The sequence below is a fragment of the Lytechinus variegatus genome, chromosome 4 (genome assembly GCF_018143015.1).
Source record: "Lytechinus variegatus isolate NC3 chromosome 4, Lvar_3.0, whole genome shotgun sequence".
Lineage (NCBI taxonomy): Eukaryota > Metazoa > Echinodermata > Echinoidea > Temnopleuroida > Toxopneustidae > Lytechinus > Lytechinus variegatus.
This window is the reverse complement of record NC_054743.1, coordinates 33,585,194-33,608,978: the sequence shown is the minus strand read 5'-3', so window position 1 is coordinate 33,608,978 and position 23,785 is coordinate 33,585,194. Positions and strand designations below refer to the sequence as shown.

At 35.0% G+C, this 23,785-nt stretch overlaps 1 protein-coding gene across 2 annotated transcripts; it reads left to right on the top strand.

Moving 5' to 3' along the window:
* Positions 1-71: 71 nt before the first annotated feature.
* LOC121413889 (classical arabinogalactan protein 2-like) lies at positions 72-18,935 on the top strand. 2 transcript variants are annotated; one of them, XM_041606873.1, is made up of 3 exons: positions 72-255; positions 16,172-16,243; positions 18,152-18,935. In XM_041606873.1, exons 1-3 carry the CDS (start codon positions 207-209, stop codon positions 18,478-18,480), a joined length of 450 nt encoding a protein of 149 aa, XP_041462807.1. In that variant the 5' UTR covers positions 72-206; the 3' UTR covers positions 18,481-18,935. The 2 variants fall into 2 exon arrangements, with proteins under 2 accessions (XP_041462807.1, XP_041462806.1); XM_041606872.1 differs by having other exon boundaries at positions 16,169-16,243.
* The last annotated feature ends 4,850 nt before the right edge of the window (positions 18,936-23,785 follow it).

The following is a 23,785-nucleotide window of genomic DNA, read 5'->3' as shown; positions in this document are numbered from 1 at the left end:
CTCTCTCCGATCGATCCGAGAGAGCTTTGCTAATGCGCCCTCTATTTCTTAGAATTGGAAAAATTAGAAGTTGATGATAGTTGATGACGTCGTCTGGAAGATTTCATCTTCATCTTGTTCTTGTTAATCTTGGACCGTAATTCTCATATCAGAAGCCGAAATTTTGAAAGATCTTGTCACGAAATAGTTGGGAGAAACCTTACAGGATGGGACTGAGATATCTAATTTTTGTTTCTTCGTTGATGCTTTTCTTGGGTGAGTACCGTGCCGTACATCAAAGCAAAGCCAAGGCTTGGGCCAAGCCGGCAGCCGGCCGCTGCCGCGGATTGGCGTTCGCTCTGCTGCATCGCAGCGCAGCTCGCAGCGGAAGCTAAACTACCTATATGGGCGATTCCACACTAGAACTTCAAAAATATCATAAATTTCAACATGCTTTCAATAAGTCATAAGTAGTGTAATATTTTACTATAATACCTAAATTTTATGAAATTTATGAGTTTTAACCAAAAGTGAAGACAGATATAGTTTTTTTTGGGGAGAACAATGGAATTTTAAATTTTCAATAATTTTGCTCATTGAATAGTCAAGTACAAATACCACCTGAAACAATTATTTGCAAAGCAAGAGATGATTGAAAATATTGCAGGTCAATAGAATAATATATCATTGATGGTTCCAAATAATATCTACAACATTTTCATGATCCATAATAGGGGTAGCCCTGATTTTTCCGAACCTATTTTTGGCAATGTCCCGTACGACACATGACAATGCAAAAGTTTTTCCTACAATTTTATTTTTGATGATGCAATTTCATAAAATGAGTTTCTCTTTGTTTGACCCATGGGTGATCGATTTATCCCATAAGGATCTAATTACTGCCCTTCATTTTTCAATTATTGTCCTATTAAAAAATGTCCCGTACGACACACAATATAATAATGCATTTAATTGCAGGATTTGGATTCAGAAACCATAAATAGTAGGCATATTTAAATTCATTTAATTGATTTAACATTAAGTGAACTGAAAAAGTACTTTGTTTATCTCCACAGAACATGAAATAGGTGATTCTAAACATTTTAATTGATTTCATGTAGGCTTATTCTTTTGTGAATCCCTTCAGCTAAACTGGTGATTTTCACTGATCAGAGCAGGTTAATTTCTTTTCATTGAGCATGAAAAGAAAACTTTTATAATTATTTCAACCTAGCCGGGAAGATGACTCCCTCTTGCATGCTAATGTGGAATTATTATAAGATGTAAAAAAATACATATCAATCATCATGATCATCTATTTGGACGTCTCTTGATGATCACTATTTTTTATATACAGTATTGAAACTCCTTACTTTTTTCAAGTTGTAAAAAAATCTGGAAAATAAGACAAACCATATGGTTTCATGAAATGCAGATGGGTTTGAAAAAGTAGAACCGCATTTCTTTAGAAAAAAAAATTGTGACCAAAAAAAAGCAAAAAAAGTGACAGTTGTGACATATATCATGAAGATATACATTTTATATAAAAAAATCATAACATCATCATTTTAGCCCCATAATTTATACAAAGTTTCATTCATTTATTGTTTAAATAGTGTTTGGAAATCATCAATTAGTTCCCTAAAATATAACTTCACACGAAACCTGAAGTTTTTCAGCTCGTAAAAATGCTGTGAACACTTGTACATTTCCCATCATGAAAACAATTATAACATATTGCTCCCAATTGTATAATTGAGGTTACTCAATTCTATTGTCCTGAATGACTGCTTATTAAAAGATTATTCATAAATAAGCAAGAATTTAGGGTAATGCTCCTTCTGATTGATAAAAAGTTCATGTTTATTTATTCAGGCTGCCCAGTACAACACGCAAGTGCCTGTACAACACACAAGTGTCCCGTACGACACACATGTATGACACAGAAGTGTCCTGTACGACACACAATTGTCCCGTACGACACATTATTTTGTTTACGATATATTGACAGAAATATTCACCTAATAGCGGTTTCTAACCTAATGAATGTCATAGTTTGATGGGATTATCATTATCATCAACCAAATAATGTGATTGAAGAAGTCAAAGTGACATAAAGAAAGTTTGGCTTCAATTTAGAAATGTCCCGTACGACACATTTTGAATGTCCCGTACGCCACAATGTTCTCGAAAATTATAATTTGCTTTATTTATTCATGAATGTTTATTTTGCTTTCTTTTATAAATGTGTTTGTTCTTGGGTAATTGAGTGTCAATTTGAGTTCAGTTTCTATGAAATTAATTTGCCCAACTCACAGACTTTTAAAGGAGAATGAAACCATTGGAACAAGATAGCTTGTGTGAAAACAGAAAAATCAAAGAAACAGATCAACAAAAGTTTGAGAAAAATCGGACAAATAATGAGAAAGTTATGAGCATTTGAATATTGTGATCACTATTGCTATGGAGATAGCAAATTGGCAATGCGACAAAGATGTGTGATGTCACTGATGAACAACTCTCCCCATTACTTTAGTATATATTTCACTTGAATTGCCTCTTTTATCACATCTATCCAAAGATCATGTGTTCTTTCTACATGAGGGCATGTAATACATATTTTTTAAGAATACATAATGGATAAAGAGTTTGTATCATCGTAAGAAAAAGCAAAAAGAGACATTTTGAAGGTATTTTATAGTCCACTAAAGGGAAAGTTGTTCATCAGTGACATCACACATCCTTGTCGCATTGCCAATGGGAGGATCTCCATAGCATTAGTGATTGCAATATTCAAATGCTCATAACTTTCTCATTATTTGTCCGATTTTTCTCAAACTTTCTTTATTCTTATTCTTTGATTTTTCTGTTTCTACACAAGCCTATTTGTTCCAAAGGTTTCATTCCCCTTTAAGTACAAACTTGAGGTTTCTAAAAAAGCTACTTTTTCTGCGTCCGTACGACACATTACTATTTTTAATCTGTATTATACAGGATGTGAATTCAAGTCATGTTAAGTCTTGGTTTTTCTTACACTCTGGTAGTAGTTGATGACCACCTATAGTTACTGGAATATTTTTTGTTTTTTCTTGTCAAAAACTGTCAAATGTTCTCTAAATGTCCCGTACGACACGTATGGAATCACCCCTATGGGCCATGGCTATGCCTATGCACTCGTATCAAGGCTCGACATAACTCAGGGAGCGAGCCCAGGGGGCTTACCTTGTGTATTTGACCATACTCACGGGGCTAGTGTGATTTATGGTCTAAATATTTCTCCAAATGAATTGTGAAAAGAGAAATTATGCACTTACCTAGACCAAAAGCTTCGGTCTCTGTTTTGTTGGTTGTTCAGCTGAACTCCGTTGGCTTCACTACAATACAGAGACCAAAGTTCTAGCGCGATCTGTACAGGGGACTCAATGGCCATATGTTTATGTACTTAAGATCGGATAAAACGGGGAAGTGAGTTTGCGCGACAGCCGAGGTAAGTCACTGTTTTTGTCCCTTTCAACTTTATTTTTCTCTGTTTTTTGGCAATTAGGGCCTAATGCCAAGAGGGAATATAAATTTGCATTTTGGTGCGTTAATTTTCAAATTTTTTATTCATTAAAGACAAAAATTGAAGAGCCCCGAAGGGGGGATTTTGCATGGCAAGTCCCCTAATGGTGGCTGCACGATAGCGAGCCGTCTATGTACGAGGAGAAAAAAAATGTTAAAAAACTCCTCGAAACAGACGGCTGCCAGCTGTCTAGCACTTACCATGAATGATGGTATGGATGAAGGTCTAATACACCTATCAATTGTAAGACGCACCCCTCGACCCCCGGGAATGGGTGGGTCATTTACCAACAAATTAGTGACTCAGGCCAGGGTACCGTCATGGAGGCATTTGGTCAGTCATAGCATGGAGAATCAGAATAGGTTGCGTCAAAGTCGGTCATTTACCGGGGTGCGTCATAAAGCCTCAGCATGGTAGGAACGGGTAGCCAGGCGGCTTCTAGAGAGTAAAAATCATTTACTAACGTAAGGTTACTCTCATACGAAGCCAGGGATCCTATCTCATAGACCCACACAAAGGAAGCCAAAACTTGAAACTTTCACCCCCGAGATTTCTACTTTCCTTCTAAAAGATCTAGACCTAAATCATGTACATGGGATAAAACTTCATTTCTGACATTTCTACGCTCTCGTTATTTTTTAAGAAGAATTCATCAAAAAAATGAGAAAAATATCATGAATAGACGGAAGAGACTTGCCCGATGTTTACGCCGCCATCTTGTTTTCTATTGTTCTTCGCCAACGTTACAGACGGCTAGCTCTAATTAAGGTAAACCTAGTGAACGGGTACCTAGTTGAGAACTAGCCATCGACGATCATCCACAATACACACACCTCAACATTCGATCGAACAAGATTGAAATTCAGCAAATCAGGCCCATATTTCTGTCAGAAAATATATAGATTGTTAATGCAAATCTATGTTGTATGATACTTTAAAGGACAAGTCCACTCCAACAAAAAGTTGATTTGAATATAAAGAGAAAAATCCAACAATCATAACACTGAAAATTTCATCAAAATCGGATGTAAAATAAGAAAGTTATGACATTTCAAAGTTTCGCTTGATATTTCACAAAACAGTTACATGTATATGCACATCCTGGTCTGTATGCAAAGGAGGAGACTGATGACGTCATCCACTCACTATTTCTTTTGTATTTTATTAATTGAAGTATGAAATATTTTAATTTTCTCCTCATTGCAAAATGAATCAACAACTAATTCCTCCTTGAACATGTGGAATTAGTATTGTTTATAAACACTATATTTAAAGTCAAGTTGGACTTGGTCCTTCTTGTCAAATTTGTAAAAAATGAAATACAGTGCGTAGTAAAAAAAACGGGACAGATTTGAAAGTCTATAAAATTTTTGTTTTAAATTATGATGTCTATATTTTGGTGCTAATAGGTGCTCTAAGGTCTTATCTTTGAAATGTAATTTTAAAAAATGAATTTTGTTCATGCTTGAGCGAACACGGGACGTTTTTTGTTGGTGGTTCAAAAAGAGGCTTGTGCCAGAATTGCAGAATATGAGTACTATGATAACCATGCTTCTTGCTAATAAGGAGAGTTCCTCTGGACCTTTTCATTATTTGTGCCACAATTTTCGAATTATGCTGTCAAATTTTATTTACAAATTTATTTATTTACTTGAATTATTTTGTTTTTTCATTTGAACTTTTCTTACCTATTAATTTTCCTTCATAAGTAACTGAGAAACAAAGATTTTTTGTCAACCCAAGTAATAAGATTTGCATTACTAATTGGAAAAACTTGTGATTATTCAAATCCTTTAATATATGAAACAAATTATGTTATGTACCTTTAAAAGACATGAATCTTTTTTTAAAGGGGTCATTGATTCTTTGACCACTTTAAATTGCTTGACAGGAAACACAAGAAGGGATTCATGTCTTTCAATGACAATGGTGTATTGAGTCAATTTTGAAGGAGCTAGATACTGTATGGCAGATTGGATAAAATGTATTAAAAAGTTGTGAGCAAGCGAAGTGAGTACGCAAATATTCCCACTTTTTTATTATAATATCAAATTTTGTGATGGATTTTGACATAATATTCAGAAAATCATGTCATGTTTTACTTTCTATCTTTCCTTTTATTTCCTGTCCACTTTTTTTCTTGGTCATGTTTTTTTTTAAATGAGGGGGGCATCCCGAGCTCCCACCCATCTGTGTGGCACTGTTCAAAAGGGACCATAACCTTTGTAGCACACATTGAAAGGATTTGAAAAAAAAATCCATGCTCTCCCATACTTTGGTTGAAAATTGTTTTAGCTTGAAGAAGGAATATTCAAAGCTAACAGAGAGCATATTAAAAAGAAACAACAACAGAACAATTTAAGTAAATATAAATACATGTAAATAGATCTGAAAATGAATTTTGACCGCATGATTTGAAAATTATGGCAAAGATAATGAAAAGGATAAGAGGAAGTCTGCTAATTAGCAAGAAGTCCGATCATCATATTTTTTTATTTTATGCCATTTTGGCGCAAGCCTCATTTTTAACCCTAGACAAAAACATTCCATGTTCGCTCAAGCATGAACGAAACTAAATTTTTTTTTAAAGCATTTGAAAGATAAGACCTTAGAGCACCTATTAACACCAAAATATAGACATCATAATTTGAAACAAAAATCTTATAGACTTTTCAAATCTGTCCCTTTTTTATATGCACTTTATTGTATAATTCAAACAATTAAAAACAAAGGAAAAAATGAGTGAGGGACATCATCGATTATCTAATTTGCATGTCTCTCAGTTGTGCATACATGTATCACTGTTTTTTGAAAAATAATCGAAACTTTAAAATCTCATAACTTTCTTATTTTGCATCCGATTTTGATGAAATTTTCATTGTTGTGCTAGTTTGATTTTTCTTTATATTCAAATCAACATTTTCTGGGGTGGACATGACCTTAATAATGGAGACAAACCATTCACACATGAAAATTGAAATGATTATGATTTCATTAAAAAGGGAAAGTGGGGATGTGACAATAAATCAAACTACATGTACCTACATACATGTACATGTATGAATGTTTATGACAACATGCCAATATTGCTAAATCTTAAAATTTAATAACTTTGGTATTTGTGATGAGACTTTGATGAAATTTTCAGCACTTTGCTTTGTGAATTTTACTCTTTTTGTATACATTTTCAGCCTGGAGCAACCCTTTAATACAATTTTCAGGTCATAACAGCCCCTGAAATGTCCCATTGATACATAACACATGCAAGTTCATGGACTTGCCCACAAGTGGATTTTCATAACAATTCTTATGAACATTTCATTTAATCCACATTAATCAATTTATATTTGAATATGATGGGCTGTTTTGGCCTTTAAAATTTGTGCACATGCACACATGGGGAAGACAGTCTGGGCAATGTTTACTTTTCAAACAGATTACTTTCAAATTTCTATTAACGTCACTCTTTCTTTAGATATTTGATGTTGTGTAATCTTATGCAGGTCCCATAGCCAAAAAGTAAATATTGGATCATTTGCCTCCAATATATTTTGATGCTGGAATATACATTGGAGGATTTGGAGGGTTGACTTGACATTTAGAAATAGGAAGAGAATGGATGCAAACACTCGAACTGTAAAACGAATGGTTATGGCTGAGATACATCAGACAGAAGGGGAGGGGGAGGGGAGCTAGAGAGACAACATGGTTGAAATATACATTACATGTAAATGTAATTAGGTCAAAAGGAAGGAAGTGAAAATGGGGACATGTAGATCTATGAGGATAAAACAACCTTATGTTTTTCAACAAGAATTATTCTTATTTCCTACTCCTGGAGTCACTGGGAAGGACATGTATTTGAGACAGTTTTAACAGTGAGGCTCTGATGATGTACTTTATTCTATTGTCATCTCTTGTGTCCTGTAATTACAAAGGTTTCAGTCATTACTTGATTTTCATGATTGATTGTACATAGTAGTCAATGCAATCAATCGTAGAAAAATGTTTTACGGTCATTGCTATGCTTTGTGTTGTGGTCGAACAGGCCCCTGCTGGGGCCCATTGCATAGAACCTGTGCCATGAAAAACTCTGGCAAACAAAATTATGCCATTGAAAATTGCAGATTAAAAAACTCTGGCCAAAAATTGCCAGAGTTTTTTTAGAGCAAAAGTTTTATGCAACGAGCCCCTGGTGTGCATGCAACAAGGATGGAGATGTGACTGTAATTTCAGACTGCCATGTGAAGGATAGACCGGTACATGTAGAGTGCATGGTGTGATTTTAGGCAGTTTTAATCTCGCTGTGGTATGGGGCATTCAGCGGTGCAGAGGTGATAAAGAGCTATTAAATATTGCCATTTTTTTTTAGACGCTTGCTCAATTAAAGTCTGTTTTCACTTTCAGTGTGGCCACATTTGTGACATTTTAGTGTTCCTGCCACCAGACGGCCCTGTTGCTGCTCTACATTCATTATAAGATCATCTATTATTTAGATCAGAAAGCCAATGCCTATTAATAAACCTTTTCAGATTTTACTGAGAATTGGCAAGTCTTCTTCATGTATGTGGCTTCCCCTTTTTGTATAATGATCTGTACAGATTCTACATAAACTGCGAGCTTTTAACAAAAGGACCATCTAAAAACAAAAAAGAAAAAAAAATACTGTCTAAAAAAAGGAAAAACAAAAAACAAATTACTGTAGGGATTCCATCCTTCCTGTAACTACTTGTAGGCTTTCCCACAAATTAATGAGGAGAAACATTGTATGTGATTATCATGAAAGAAAGAATGGTCTCAAAATAGACCTGCACCAAAAAGTACTGTAGTTAGAGCCAGCATACTGTAGGGCAATTTTGCCTTCATGACAGCCCATAATCCCCCCACCCCCTCCAACCCCCCAAATTGCATGCATTTGGACGACCATCTTTTCACCTGTGCCCTGAGGTCTTGATACCAACATAAGAATATGTAGAAAACCCATGGCAAAATAGTGATGTTCGCATAAATTTTGATACCCATTAATTGAAAGAAATAAACCTCCAAATTAAATAATTGCCCCAAAGTGAAGAGATTTTTTTTAAAGACCTAGAATGCAAATTATTTCCTACCCTGGAATAGGACAGTGGATTTCAGAACTTGGGGGGGGGGATGACAAGGACACTGGGAAGAAGTCAAAACTAGAACCCTATGTCCCTAACTACTGTGGTTTGACTGACAAAATGGTCTGTATTCATGGCACCGTGTTACAAAGAGTTACGATTGATCCAATCAATCGTAACTCTATGGAAATCCATCAGTGTCATAATTTTTTATACAGGAAATTTGTAAAATATCCTTTGTATACAAATAGAACACACCAAATTGTCAAGAAATCAATAAATTTATGGATATACATTTTTTTCTTGAATTGACATACCATACGTTTATTATGAACATATCTGCAGTGACATTTGAATATTATTTATAAACAAATCAATGTTTTAATTTTATCACACCAAAACACCTTTGAGCAAATAATAAATCCAGCTGGATATTTTCTGAACAATATTTTGGACTTGTTTGATCTTGCCTTTTAGACGGAAAAGGAAAATGAGTCAATTGATGCGGAACAGTCCAAGATGAAACACAAATCAACAGGAAATTAGTTCTCTTGCTTTCTGAACCCACACACCTGCCCTGTATGTATGGAGAGTGAAAGAGACGACGAGAGGGGAAGGGGGGGCGGTGAAGCTTCACATTCTTGGGCGATTCCGAATGTGTTGTACCGGTACGGACATTTTGAAAACAATTTATAGTCTCTCATACACTTTACCAATAAAATTGTCTTTTTTTATCAATGAATAAGTTAAAGAGGGTAGTGATGTGAATACCTGACTCACAACAAACAATGTTTGATTACAGGTGAATTAAAGGTGTTTTTGTTGTTTGTCATGCGAGACTCAGAAATGTCCCGTAAGACAGGAAACATCTTCACCTCTAATTCAACCATGAAAAAAAAAATCTTTGTTGGTAGTCCTTTTTTCACGTGATTACCCTGTAGTACTTTAATATTACCACAAAACAGAAGTGCCTCATTTGTTTGGACAGTTGGTTGAAAAGTGTTTTGAAAATGGCTGATTTTTCTACCATAGAATCTCCCTCCTGAAGGTGAGGGGGGGGTGGGGATCCTCTCAGATGTGACATTGTACCAACCCGGTTAAATCCTGCTGATCAATGTTATTTGGAAACAAATGGCATGTCGCATTTTAAAGAAGAATTTTGTAAAATCACTTTTCAAGCCAAGTCCACCCCTACGAAAAGTTGATATGAATTTTATGGCAGTGGCATAATGAGCCAAAGAATTTGAGGAGGCACAATGTTGCTTATGCATATGTAGGAAAATTTCTAAAAAGTTGTGAGCAAATGAAGCAAGTGAGCAAATTTTTGGCTCATTATGCCACTGCCATAAAATTCATATCAACTTTTCGTAGGGGTGGACTTGGCCTGAAAAGTGATTTTCAAATGACATTCTTTTTTGCAATATATTTTGAAATAGTAACAAATAATTTCCTTTTATTCATGTTCTCTTTCTTTTTTATTCATGGATATGGTCTATGGAACCTGATTATTCATTTATTTTTATTTTTTTTGAGGAGGGGGAGATCCCATGCTTTCCATCTGTACACCAGTGTTCTAATACAGAAAAAATCTTTTCCAAGCATGACACAGAAAAGGGCATTATTGGATGTCAAATATTTGTTTTGCTTTATTTCACAAAGAGTTACATACACATCCTATTTGGTATACTAATGAGGGTATTAAATGCACTCATCTTCATTAATTTGCGAAAAAAAGGTTTTATTCCTCCCTGAACATGTGGAGTTCCCATTTTTAAAACCCATTTACATATGAAATCACAAGAAATGCTTTACTATGCAAAATGGACAATATATTCTATATAATGTAATTCTATGATTTTGTAACACCACAACTGTAGAAGTCTGGAATAGCTTTTAATGCTATAGGATAAAGGTCATGCACTATATCTAGTGAGTGGACATAGCGGCTGCATTTTCTCACACGTATTTTCGCCTGAAAGATGAATGGATTATGAGGAGATTCAAGGAAACATACCGACATGTGAGATGCTTTCCCACTAGCCCTAATTATGATGGACCAGTTCGTCTCTCTGCCGTGAGGGGAGTTGAAAACTCCCCTTTTCCATCTTAAAGATAAACTGGATCTCTGATACATTTAGGCTTAGCGATTGATTATAGAGCTGATTTTTACAAGTGATAATAAAGCAATATTTAATGCAATCAATCATAGAAATCAACCCCATGATCAATTATACCGTGTTTACACATTGACTCGGCTCTCGTGTTGAATCCGCGAGCCGGGTTGAACAATGCGAAGAAGGGATCAGAGATCGCGTTCATACGTACATATAAAAAGGCGAGTTCAACACGGCTCGCCGTTCTCGAACGGAAGAAGAATTATGACGTCGCAAATTAAACGCGGGAAATTCACCGCCGGAATCAAATCTTGTCTGTGCGAACAACAACAATGCCAAAAGTGATAGATAGATGAAAGATAGTTCGACACGGCTTTCTGTTTACACACAAAAAAATTGCCGAGTCTGACTCGGGTCGCGGGTTGAAAGTTACCTTCGATTTTGTAGGATCGATAAAGCCGTGTTCGACACGGCTCGCGGATCACTCTGATCGCGTTTACACAGCATAAAATTGCCGTGTTTAGCACGGCTCTCGTGTTCAACCCCGAGCCGAGTCAATGTGTAAACACGGAGTTAGTCTGCAGGCCCATACCCTGATTGAAAATTTGACCAGTAAGTGTATCTCCTTGCAAAGACTAGCACATACAATACTTGCCTGCAGTACACAAGGCAAGAGTAGGCTACACATTCAGACCCTTTACTCGAGTGAAGGGTTTGCACAGCAGACTAATGATCAATTGCTATAAAACTTCATACTATGGGCCTAGGTCATTAATATTTGTTAGATTATATTGCCTTGACAGGACTTGGAAAATGTTGAAATAGTATGGTCTGCACTGTCAGTGGGAAATCACTGTTAAGGAATTAGCTGAATACATGTAGTCCTTTGAAATGAAAACTATGATGATATGCAGGATCTGAAATTGAAAGACTGCATGTTTGTCTCGTGAAAACAGGCCTAAAATGTTGGATGGCCTTTACATCCGCTGTACACCAGAAGCAATGCATAGTGGCAAAGAATATAATCTGGTTATCTCATTCTCTTGGAGCCAAGTGCTTTTCTCCACCAACCCCTCCCCCAATCATCTCTAGCTTTTTTCCTGTTAAATGAATGAAATAAAAATTTGTGGAAGTATAATTTTTTCCAACATACTGAGGGTATATGAAACCATATCAAATCCAAACATTTAGAAAATGCATGTACATGTACATGTAGGCCTACTGGTTGCAGCATGGACTACCGGTACTTCAACATCTCCTTTAGATATACATGTATGTCATATAATGGATTCTTGTATTTTTTTTAAAACCTGTTTTCAAAATGACTTTTGCAATTCTATGTTTTCTGTAGATGTTTTTTAATTTCTTTGGAGCTCATATATGAAAGAATAATTTTTCTTGAAAAGTTGTTTGACTAACAACCATTATTTTTATTACCATGAAGTGGATCCATTATACCAAAGAGCTCCATGGAGCTCTTTGATATAGATATCATGTACCAGTCCGGTCTGCTTGTCAGCAATGAATGTTTGCACCATAAAACTTACAGTCTCGTGTCTCATTTTCATAAATAGTATGATGAAAAATGCATAATTCATATACACTGTAGCATTACAATTCAATAGTATCAGCCAATCAAAATGAATGATTTCAGTAGCTTTCAACTGTTTGTGATAAATTTGTTATAACAAGTTTTTATGAAACAGTCCTAAGTTTGAGTAAGTTTTAAGTAGGATATGATCTCAATTGATAGAATTACAGTGTAGGATATCTATGAATTAAACCCTCAACATACCACAACTGAGCAAAAATATAAAAATCATCCACCTATATAAATAAAGGTGTGGTAATTGAAATCAGTTTAGGCACAGGAACTTCTGGTATTGAGGAAAACATGTACATGTAAATTGGAAGACTTTTTTTTAATCATCTGTACAGTGTACATATATGAATATGAAAGGAAGGAAATGCTCTTCTTCATTTAGAGAGCATTCCATGTATAGCACTTTTCATGTTTCATGTGAACCTCTCCAGCACTTAACAATCTCTTTAGGGAAATCAATGGAGCTCTGTGCTTTATGATGTGAGGCATGTGATTCAATGATAGACCCATCCATCGAGTGCCACATGCAGTATGTCCCTCGACATCAATATGAAGGAAGTTCTTGCCTCGGAATGTGAAGTTGAATGGGATTTTCTCAAGTAAATCCCTAAAAAGGGATTTCAGTCCCTCAATCTCAAAATGTCAAAGTCATGTTGGAATTTAGATGATGCATTATTTCTGCTTACACCTGTACAGTGTACTGTACATGGAATTTAATCAAAGACTTGGTTGGAAAAAAAAATTCCCCTTGTTAATTGCGAATTGAGCAAGTTTGTTCAAAATATTTTCTATGATTTATATTCATGCATTCATTGTTTTCTTGATAATTCACCGTGCTTCTCTTTGTTTACCAAGGACATTGTGCAAATTTCCTGTAGAAAATATTATGACACCGATGGATTTCCATAGAGTTACGATTGATTGGATCAATCGTAACTCTTTGTAATCTTGACGGGGCCCTGGTATTTATCTTTAAAAAGCATACAGTATGCTGTGTATGCCATTTGAGGCAAAGGGAATACTATTGAAGATTAGACCAACTCTTCAATCTTCATCCGCCACCTAATTATCTTTACATTGTTCTGAACCGTACACTACAAGCCTAACTCTAAACCTATGTCCTCTGAGATATATTAAAACCAGAGCAAATGTCGTGCCACCATGTGAACAGGGGTCTGTTTTATGACCGGTTTCTGAGACCGAGAGGCTATCCTAATAACAGCTATCTCTGGATAGGTGTCAGAAAAGATGCGATTGATATGCAGAGGAAATCACAGGCGGTGTCGGGTATCCATTCTGCTGCTCCCTTAATGCCCTTAGTATCAAATACCGTACTTTGTGGTAATGGATCAGGCGGGATAGTAATTACTTATCTAAAAGGCCAATCTTAAATTGTTGATGGGACAGTGCTTGTGTAGTATGCATGAATTTTAAATGATTAAAATAGGAGTATGTATGCCTGTGAATGTGATGCCTAGAGCTGATGAAAAGAGGAGCCGGTAGTCTATGAGTTAAACATATCGAGTGATGGACAGTGCACATCTATTGGGGATTGTGATTTACATGTACCTATAGGTGTGTAGAGTGAGTCCATACATGCAATTTGAGTCAATTGCTATTAAAGGACAAGTCCACCCCAACAAAACCTTGATTTGAATAAAAAGAGAAAAATTCAACAAGCATAACACTGAAAATTTCATCAAAATCGGATGTAAAATAAGAAAGTTATGATAATTCAAAATTTCGCTTCATTTCACAAAAACAGTTATATGAACGAGCCAGCTTCATCCAAATGAGAGAGTCGATGATGTCATTCACTCACTTTTTCTTTTGTCTTTTATTGTTTGAAATATGAAATATTTTGATTTTCTCGGCATTGTCATGTGAAATGAAGTTTCATTCCTCCCTGAACACGTGGAATTCCATTATTTTAACATTTTGTGCTTCAGGCAAGGAGGTCCTAATGGTCGAATTCGTAAAACTTGAAATATTGTATAATTCAAACAATAAAAAACAAAAGAAATAGTGAGTGAGTGACATCATCAACTCTCTCATTTGGATGTAACTGGCTCGTTCATGTAACTATTTTGTTAAAAATAAGCGAAACTTTGAAATGTCATAACTTTCTTATTTTACATCCGATTTTGATGAAATTTTCAGCATTGTGCTTGTTTGATTTTTCTCTATTGATTCAAATCAACATTTTTCTGAGGTGGACTTGACCTTTAATAAATAATATTTTCTGAGAACTTTAAACAAAATATTTAAAAGAACTACTCTGTGAAAGCAAATCATTTATATGTACAATACATAAAATGTAGGCCTGCAGTATGACGTCTGGTGTGCAGATGAATATGATGAGCATTATAATACTCCTTAATGCAAATATACACTTGTAAATGCCTGGATATCCAATTTTGACAGGTTGCCAGTTTAATTTCCTAGATGGTAATTTTCGATGTGTCAGTCATTGTGCTTCATGACGTACAGTGTTATATTTCTACCCTTCATTTGTGTATTTCATGCACTTGATATCACATGACACTCTCCTCATGGAACGGATTCTCCTGATTGAGGAAAAGCGAAAAAGGAGTCCTTTGTCACGTACTGTGCATTTGTAACGTACACAAAAGTTCATAAATTGATACATTTATGCCCAGATCTATTCTTTTCTTTCTTCATGTTTTGACTTTAGTATGTACAGTAACTGTAACATTCGTAATCATGCATTTGTTATAATAGAAATAGTCATCGGTTTCGTTCATTGTTTCAAAGTGGCTTGAACAGAGCACCTAGATTTGCAGCAGAATGAAAATATGATTCAAAGAGTCTGAGATATAATGGCAATTATGTGGTTATAGAGCTACATGTATGTACATGTACATTTACACACTGTAGCAACATGACAAAACTAAAGAGATGATCTTAATTCTAAATTTCATTTTGTTATTAATATTATTATTATTTATTTATTATTGGGAGTGGTGGATAAGGCTTAGGAAAGGAGCCCCCTGATATATCTTGTTTTCCAAGATAGTGGAAGGAATGAGAAGAAAAGAGTGCGTATTAAACAGAAAACATAATTTGATCTTAATACTAGATATTGAACTGTAAAAATTTTTTCATCACTTGTCTGATTGCATGGATATTAAGACATTAAATGCATTAGTTTCCTGTAAAGGCATGGTCACACCGCCCGAGCGTTGTTGGAGCGGTCGTGGAGCGGAGAGAGAAAAATCATCACCGCTCGCTACCGTTCACCATTTTCGATTTCAATTGTTGTTTTTTTTTTTTTTCGATTTTTTTCCCCAATCTTGTGAGCGAAATTCGGCCCTCTTTCCCTACCGTTTTTTGTAATGATGCGGAACCCCTCTCTTTGTCTGGGATATGAAAAAAATAGTATAATTTGTACATGTATGTGAGAGCGAAGTTGGCTCAGTCGGTAAAGCGTCTGCCTTTCGAACCAAAGATCGCGGTTCGAGTCCACCCCAGGCAGATGACTGAAGCCAGTACATTGTGTGTAAACATATCTCCTGTTATATTGGGAGGAGAGACCTGCGGGTCACAGTGATTCAGTTCGCTTCTTGCCACCCAGGCACAGGTGACGCAAAAAAAATAATAATAATGATAATGATATTGTTCTCGACTTCATATGGAACACTATTTGCTTTTCAAATGCCAAGTGCAATATCTATTGATTTGTATGAATGCTAGCAAATTAAATATTACTGTAATTTCATATTGGTCAATGATCAATTTTTATATACTGTATTATGTAATCTACATTCTCTTTTTTCCCTTTATACAGTAGTTACATGCTCTGCTCAAACTCCAACAGAAGCACCTAGTGATGCAACTACACTCAATATGACCACACCAGAAGGTAGGAAAATTCATATTTTGTTATGTTCACTGTACTTGTAAGTTCAGGTTGAACTCATTTGAACTCTTTATGTTTACAAAGGATTATCATACTAGATTATGAAAATAATTATTTGTTGCAATATGTAGGGTGGGGTAGAATACGCCAAAATACATGTACTTGTTCGGGGTATTTTGAGATCAAAGGATGATCACTTTCCTTTGATCTCTTTCTTACGGTCCATGTTCAAAGTCAATGTATGAGCATAATTTACATGTACAGGTTTTAAATTAAACTCGACTTCAGAATAGGGCTTTAGTCTCTGATGTTTACCTTCAACTTACACTTTGACTTGATAATTGACTCCAACATTGCCATACGCATGGAAGCTGTATTGTGCTACGTTTCGATTTCGAGATGGCAAGATATGTCATTTATCCCACCAAGTCAACATATATAAAATGTATGTCAACTTGGCGAAATACGCTATTGTCAAGTTGAGATACATGTATGAGAAGTTGTCTTTCAACATGGCGAGATGCGTAGCCCAATTTTATGTCCACAGCATGCGTGTATGTGAATGTTCATCTGTAGACAGCCGCATTGCGGACTGGATGTGGTGCATGCATGCTGTGGATATACAGTACATGTAAAATTAAATCCCACTTTTTACATTTTAAAAGTTTATGTCAACAAGGCGAGATACATCATCACGACATGTTCACATATTTATGTCAAATTGGCAAGATAAGTTAACTCAACATGTTGACATTTGAACGTTATTGGTAAGATGAATTATCTTGCCATCTCCATAGTTGATGGTACTTTCAAGCTCCATACATGTAAGTCAATATTATATTTTGAAATGGTTGTTCACTTTTCTCCTATTTTCTTGTGATAATTAAAAAAAAGAATAAATAAACACATCTGATTTCAACCTTTTTTTTAAAATTAATATGTTAAAGTTCAAGTCCACCTCAGAATAATGTTGATTTGAATCAATAGAGAAAAATCAGACAAGCACAATGCTGAAGATTTCATCAAAATCCGATGTAAAATAAGAAAGTTATGACATTTCAAAGTTTCTCTTATTTTTAACAAAATAGTTATATGAACGAGCCAGTTACATCCAAATGAGAGAGTCGATGATGTCACTCACTCACTATTTCTTTTGTTTTTTATTGTTTGAATTATACAATATTTCAGTTTTTACGAATTTGATGATTAGGACCTCCTTGCCTGAAGCACAAAATGTTAAAATAATGGAATTCCACGTGTTCAGGGAGGAATGAAACTTCATTTCACATGACAATGACGAGAAAATCAAAATATTTCTTATATCAAACAATAAAAAACAAAAGAAAAAGTGAGTGAGTGACATCGACTCTCTCATTTGGATGTAACTGGCTCGTTCATATAAATGTTTTGTTAAAAATAAGCGAAACTTTAAAATGTCATATAACTTTCTTATTTTACATCCGATTTTGATGAAATTTTCAGTGTTATGCTTGTTGAATTTTTCTCTTTTCATTCAAATCAAGTTTTTGTTGGGGTGGACTTGTCCTTTAATACTGCATGCATGCATTTGTTGTTTGAATGAAATGCTAAAATTGTTTTCCTTAAATAATTATTACTAGTTAATATTTCTATACTAAGTAAGTCTTGCATTTCTACTGAATCTCAAGTATGAAATTTCGTCATCTTACATGTAAATCAAATGGAGGCTTTATACATTTGTACATTTAGCCATTATGTAATGTGTATTCACATTCATTGTATATTATTTTTTATGTAATCATAAATGTTTGATATGGTATTTTGATATTTTTATTGACTCGTAAGTTGTGAACGAAACAAACTTGTGATATGGATAAAATAAAGACAAACGTTGAACTTTGAATTTCTTGAATCTCTCATTCCAATGCACAGTGGGACCTACCGAAAATATGACAACAGCGAAGGAACCTGACACAGCCGCTGCCAACGACTCCACAACCACAAAACCCAATACCGAAGCACCAGCACCTGACAAATCGTCAACCGAGGCACCGACCACCAAAGCACCCATGACTGATTCACCGACAGAGAGCCCTGCTGCTGGTACCACCGACAAGGCAGCGGATAGCGGTAGCAGAAAAGGTTTTAGTGCCGGTAGTTTCGTTGGCGGTATCATCTTGGCTGTAGCGGTTCTTGGTATTGGATTTTGCGGATTTAAATTCTATCAGTCAAGACAGGATAAGAATTACCAAACACTATAGACACAAACAACACCAAAGACTACCTTTTTCTTATCTTTTTACTTTCTTTTAATAGATGTTGTGTAATTTATAACAACTCCGGAGGGAGGGAGCGGGAGGGGAGGGGGGTGTTGCATTTTTGCCCAAGTATGGGGTATTCTTGTCAGTTAAAACTATTTATATCAAGGTTTGTGATTTTGTCTGTCAGATTTTCAGAGATATTTTTGATGGTGGTTTGTTTGTGATGATAAATCTGGTGATTATTTGATGTCCAATGCCTTTCATTATTATACACATAGTGATTGATATTTCAAAGTGAATGTGGTGAATCACATCATACATGTATCTTTATTTGAGGTCGTCAAATGTATTCTTGACAGAACAAATGTTATAGTCAAGTGGTTTAAAGGGGAATGAAACCTTTGGAACAAATAGGCTTGTGTAGAAACAGAAAAATCAAAGAATAAGAATAAAGAAAGTTTGAGAAAAATCGGACAATAAATGAGAAAGTTATGAGCATTTAAATATTGCAATCACTAATGCTATGGAGATCCTCCCATTGGCAATGCGACAAGGATGTGTGATGTCACTGATGAACAACTTTCCTTTTGGTGGACTATAAAATACCCTCAAAATGTCTCTTTTTGCTTTTTCTTATGATGATACAAATTCTTTTTCCATGATGTATTTTTAAAAAATATGTATTACATGCCCTCATGTAGAAAGAACACATGATCTATGGATAGATGTGATAAAAGAGGCAATTCAAGTGAAATATATACTAAAGTAATGAGGAGAGTTGTTCATCAGTGACATCACACATCTTTGTCACATTGCCAATTTGCTATCTCCAGAACATTAGTGATTGCAATGTTCAGATGCTCATAACTTTCTCATTATTTGTCTGATTTTTCTCAAACTTTTGTTGATCTGTTTCTTTGATTTTTCTGTTTTCACACAAGCTATCTTGTTCCAATGGTTTCATTCTCCTTTAAGCACTGGGCTTCAGGTTTTTCCTCCCATAGAAAGTGATTACAAAGGCCCTGTAGATACAGATACGTATTATGTGGCCTGCATATTGCTTGGAATAGACTAATATTATGTGAAGTTGTGTTTGAACATATGATTGTGTTCCTGAACAGAAAAAGACAATGTTCAATACAAAACCATTGCATGTATTAGTACGGAAGAGAATAATTGAAATTGATGGCCACTAGAATAAGGTAAAATAGACCCAATGGATTTGGTACATGGAATCATTTGATGCATGTTAACATGTAAATTTACCTTTAGTAAGACTTCCTTATATATACACTATAGTGTACATTTACATGTTCACAGGGTGAACTTATTCTTTATAAAGATACTCTTTTGACATGTACATGTATGTGTACACTATTGATCTAGTGGATATAATTGGGTAGATTTCTATTGGTATCAAAGTTTGTGGGCTCTTGAATACATAGCAATTATGTTATCCTCAAGCTTGATTCTTGTCCGCATGTTTGCAATCTGAAGTGGTGGAATTTCAATGGTTCTCCCAAAGCTATTTTGTGAACCTCTTTTTGATGCAAAATTTTGTATAATGTGTAATTCTTTTTACATGGCACAAGAGGCTTACCCCCCACCCCATCAAAACCAAATGCACACACTCAATACACCACACACTATCCGATCCCTACATGTATGAATGATGATGCGGAAGTAATTTGCCTTCAAAAGATTTTGATTGGCTCATTTAACAGGCTTTCAGTCCTATTTAGGTGGCAGTCCTGATTTTTTGAAGAATTTTCATGTCTTAGAAAGTAGATCTGTAGATCATAATGATGACACTGTTTTTAATGTATGTATGTGATTTTTGCATACAGTATAATTTATTGTGGCCAAGACGAGAGTGGTACTAAAAGTTGGTTGTTGACATGATTGGGGTGTCATGTTTCACGCATGAAAGTGATGCTTGGTTGAATATTTAATTTTATACAAATTTGTAATTTTGTAAATTGGATTGCATGTATTTGCAGGCTTCCATTAATCGTTAGCATACATGTACAACCTATGTAGATTGCCTCATTTGTGCTTGAAATGTGTCAAGCTCAAAAGTGGGGACAAATAAAAATCAATAAATTCATCACACGCTTGCTTTGTGGCCCACAGTAGAACAAATAAAATTGGCTGTCTTTGATATCAACAGATGTTCTTTTCCCCAGTGTTTCTGACAGCATTATGATTTGCTTTTCAAATGAATGATTTTGATTGAAATCTTTGTCTTTGCAATAGTGATATCCCTTGTGGTAGAACTGTAAATTCAGAGAGAAATGATATTTTATGTTTGAAAAAATCAGTATGACCGAAGCTAGAATCTTTGTCACTCTTAAACATATTTTTAAGAATTTCCCTTTTTTTGAGGGGGTGGTTATTTGGGGTTCAATAGTTCATGTTCCTATCTAGACATTTTAAAGGAATACATAAGATTTTTCATACATTTTGTAGATCACTTCCTATTATGATATTTCAAATTAATTTTAGTCTAACATGTAATTTAATGATTTGATGGGACTTAAGAAGGGTTGTTTTTTTTTAAATGTAAATAATCCTTTCTGAAATAATAAAGTTGCAATATAATTATGAATATTATAAATGAATTTTGATAATGATAGAGTTTGTACTTAATTAAGCTAATTAAGTTAATGCATATATGTGTTATAATTGAAATAATACATCGTCATTGAGGTTTGATGAAACACATGATTCATCAAGTTCTAGAAGATGAGGACCAATGTATGTCCTACATTGTTCTCATAATTACTGTATACTAATTATGGCCTACTTATATCAGTGCATTCATTACCATTTCCTTTGATACCCTATGCTTTAGTTGGGATATATGATATTAGAATGGATCTATTCCTGGCTATCAAGAGATTCCTAGATTACACAGTGTTGGCATTGACACTAATTGCAATCACATGTAGTGTATAATGTACATGTATCTGCAGCATATTTTATGCATGATCTGCTTTATATACGAAACAATATTTTAATTGCATTATAGTCCTTGGCTGAAGCATAATATGTACATAAACTGAACATTTATGTCTTTTTATATTGACCCAGCATTGCTTCTTATTAATAAATCATTCAAAGAACTTGTGTCCTTTATATTGAAAATATAATTGTGAGTTGTGTGTAGAAGTCTTGCAGGAATGTCATGCCATATTCCTGATGTTAAAGCTAAAAGGCTTCTTCCATTTTATATTACATATACAGAGAGTTATATCAAGTGTAGTTGCAAAACTATACTTCCAGTTTGAAAGGCTTCACATTTCCTTTCAATTATTAACAGAGAGAATATGATATTCAGTACAAGTTACAGCTACTACTGTAGCTTATGTACATGTAGTTGCTTATCAATATACTTATGTGTGACATTTGATTTAAATGAAAATAGGAATTAATGATGAAAGGAATCATTCTATAAACAAATACAGGAATTGGTCAGGGACACAGCTAGCTGATAACAATTTGTGCTACTCCACTCATTTATATTTTGGAAAGCCAATAATATTTTACTTCGTCATCTACATACATGTATATGTAAGTGTGGTAAACTTGTATTCAGTTGTTGAAAAAAAGAGCATTTTCAGTGATTGGCCATGAATCGAGTCTAGATAAAATCACTGATTTCAATAGGGCACTGCATGGCATGCTTGGGCGTATGCGCTCCTTTTTGGTGAAGTTTGATCTATCGTTTTTGTCTCACCTGCATAGCAGAGTGAGACTATAGGCGCCGCTTTTCCGGCGGCAGCGGTGGCGTCAACATCAAATCTTAACCTAATGTTAACTTTTTGAAATGACATCATAACTTAAAAAGAATATAGATCTAGTTCATGAAACTTGGCCATAAGGTTGATCAAAGATTACTGAACATCCTGCTCGAGTTTCATGTCACATGACCAAGGTCAAAGGTCATTTAGGGTCAATGAACTTAGACCATGTTGGGGGAATCAACATCAAAATCTTACATGTAACCTAAGGTTAAGTTTTTGAAATGTCATCATAACTTAGAAAATATATGGACCTAGTTCATGAAACTTGCACATAAGGTTAATCAAGTATCACTGAACATCCTGCGTGAATTTTACGTCACGTTACCAAGGTCAAAGGTCATTTAGGGTCAATTAACTTTGGCCAAATGGGGGTATCTGTTGAATTAACATCATAACTTTGAAAGTTATGGATCTGATTCATGAAACTTGGATATAATAGTAATCAAGTACCACTGAACATCCTGTGTGAGTTTCAGGTCACATGATCAAGGTCAAAGGTCATGTAAGGTCAATGAACTTTGGCCATGTTTTTTTGGGGTTGAATTACCATCATGTGTGTTAGTGTATTGGTCTAGTTCATAAAACGTGGACAGAAGAGTAACCAAGTATCACTGAACATCTTGTGCGAGTTATAGTAGTTTCCAAAGTCAGCACTGCTGCTATATTGAATCGCGTGGTGCAGGTGAGATGGCCAGAGGCATTCCACTTGTTAATATTTGAGACTGATTTAACTCAATGCCCCTTTTTTACCACTTACCCTTTTATCACCCAGGTCATATACCATTGTTTCATTGTGCCTTTTGTATGCTCCATCCAGCTCCTCGAACAGCTGTGCACAAATCGATCAATTGATTTTTTTTTTAATCACAATAATATTACAAGGTGTTTCATCTTTCATAGACAGATAATATTCCTTATACATGTATGCTGCCGTACTTTGGCAAAAGGAAGCAAGTTACAAAACTATCATTTGTTGTAAATGAGCAACGTGTGTTCGTCATTTTTCCATAGAACGATCCATAGAACGATCATTTCTTCCCCAAAATTTTGCCTGAACGTGCAACATACAAAGGGTGTTTCAGAAACAACATTAACTCAAATTTGACTGATGTGTCACTTGCTTCCTTTTGCCAAAGTTGGGCTGTATCCCGGTGGTCAATACCAGGTATAATAGAGGATCTATTTAGATTAATTGTGGACAGTTGCATAGTGTCCTTTTATTTTGAAATAAATCCCTTCATTTCTGCTACATGTTATAAACCATTGCCTTTTTTTGTCTATTTGAATACCATGTACAAAAGATTACTAAAGAGCAATAACATTGACTACGGTACAGTGTAGTCTGTGTATAGGCTTAGTGTGTATTCCAGTTTGCAAGGAAAGGAAATTGCGTTCAACTTGCGAAATCATAATCGGAACCAAACACAATTTGTTAGGCTTTCAAACTTGATATTGATGCCCATGTATGAATGTTACTCTCTGAGGTAATACTACTTCAT

Bases quoted from the DNA above. Each gene is read 5' to 3' on its own strand.
- LOC121413889 (XM_041606872.1), top strand. From the start codon at position 207: ATGGGACTGAGATATCTAATTTTTGTTTCTTCGTTGATGCTTTTCTTG. The intron at 256-16,168 runs GTGAGTACCGTG...CCCTTTATACAG, and splicing joins TTCGTTGATGCTTTTCTTGG to TAGTTACATGCTCTGCTCAA. The intron at 16,244-18,151 runs GTAGGAAAATTC...TCCAATGCACAG, and splicing joins CAATATGACCACACCAGAAG to TGGGACCTACCGAAAATATG.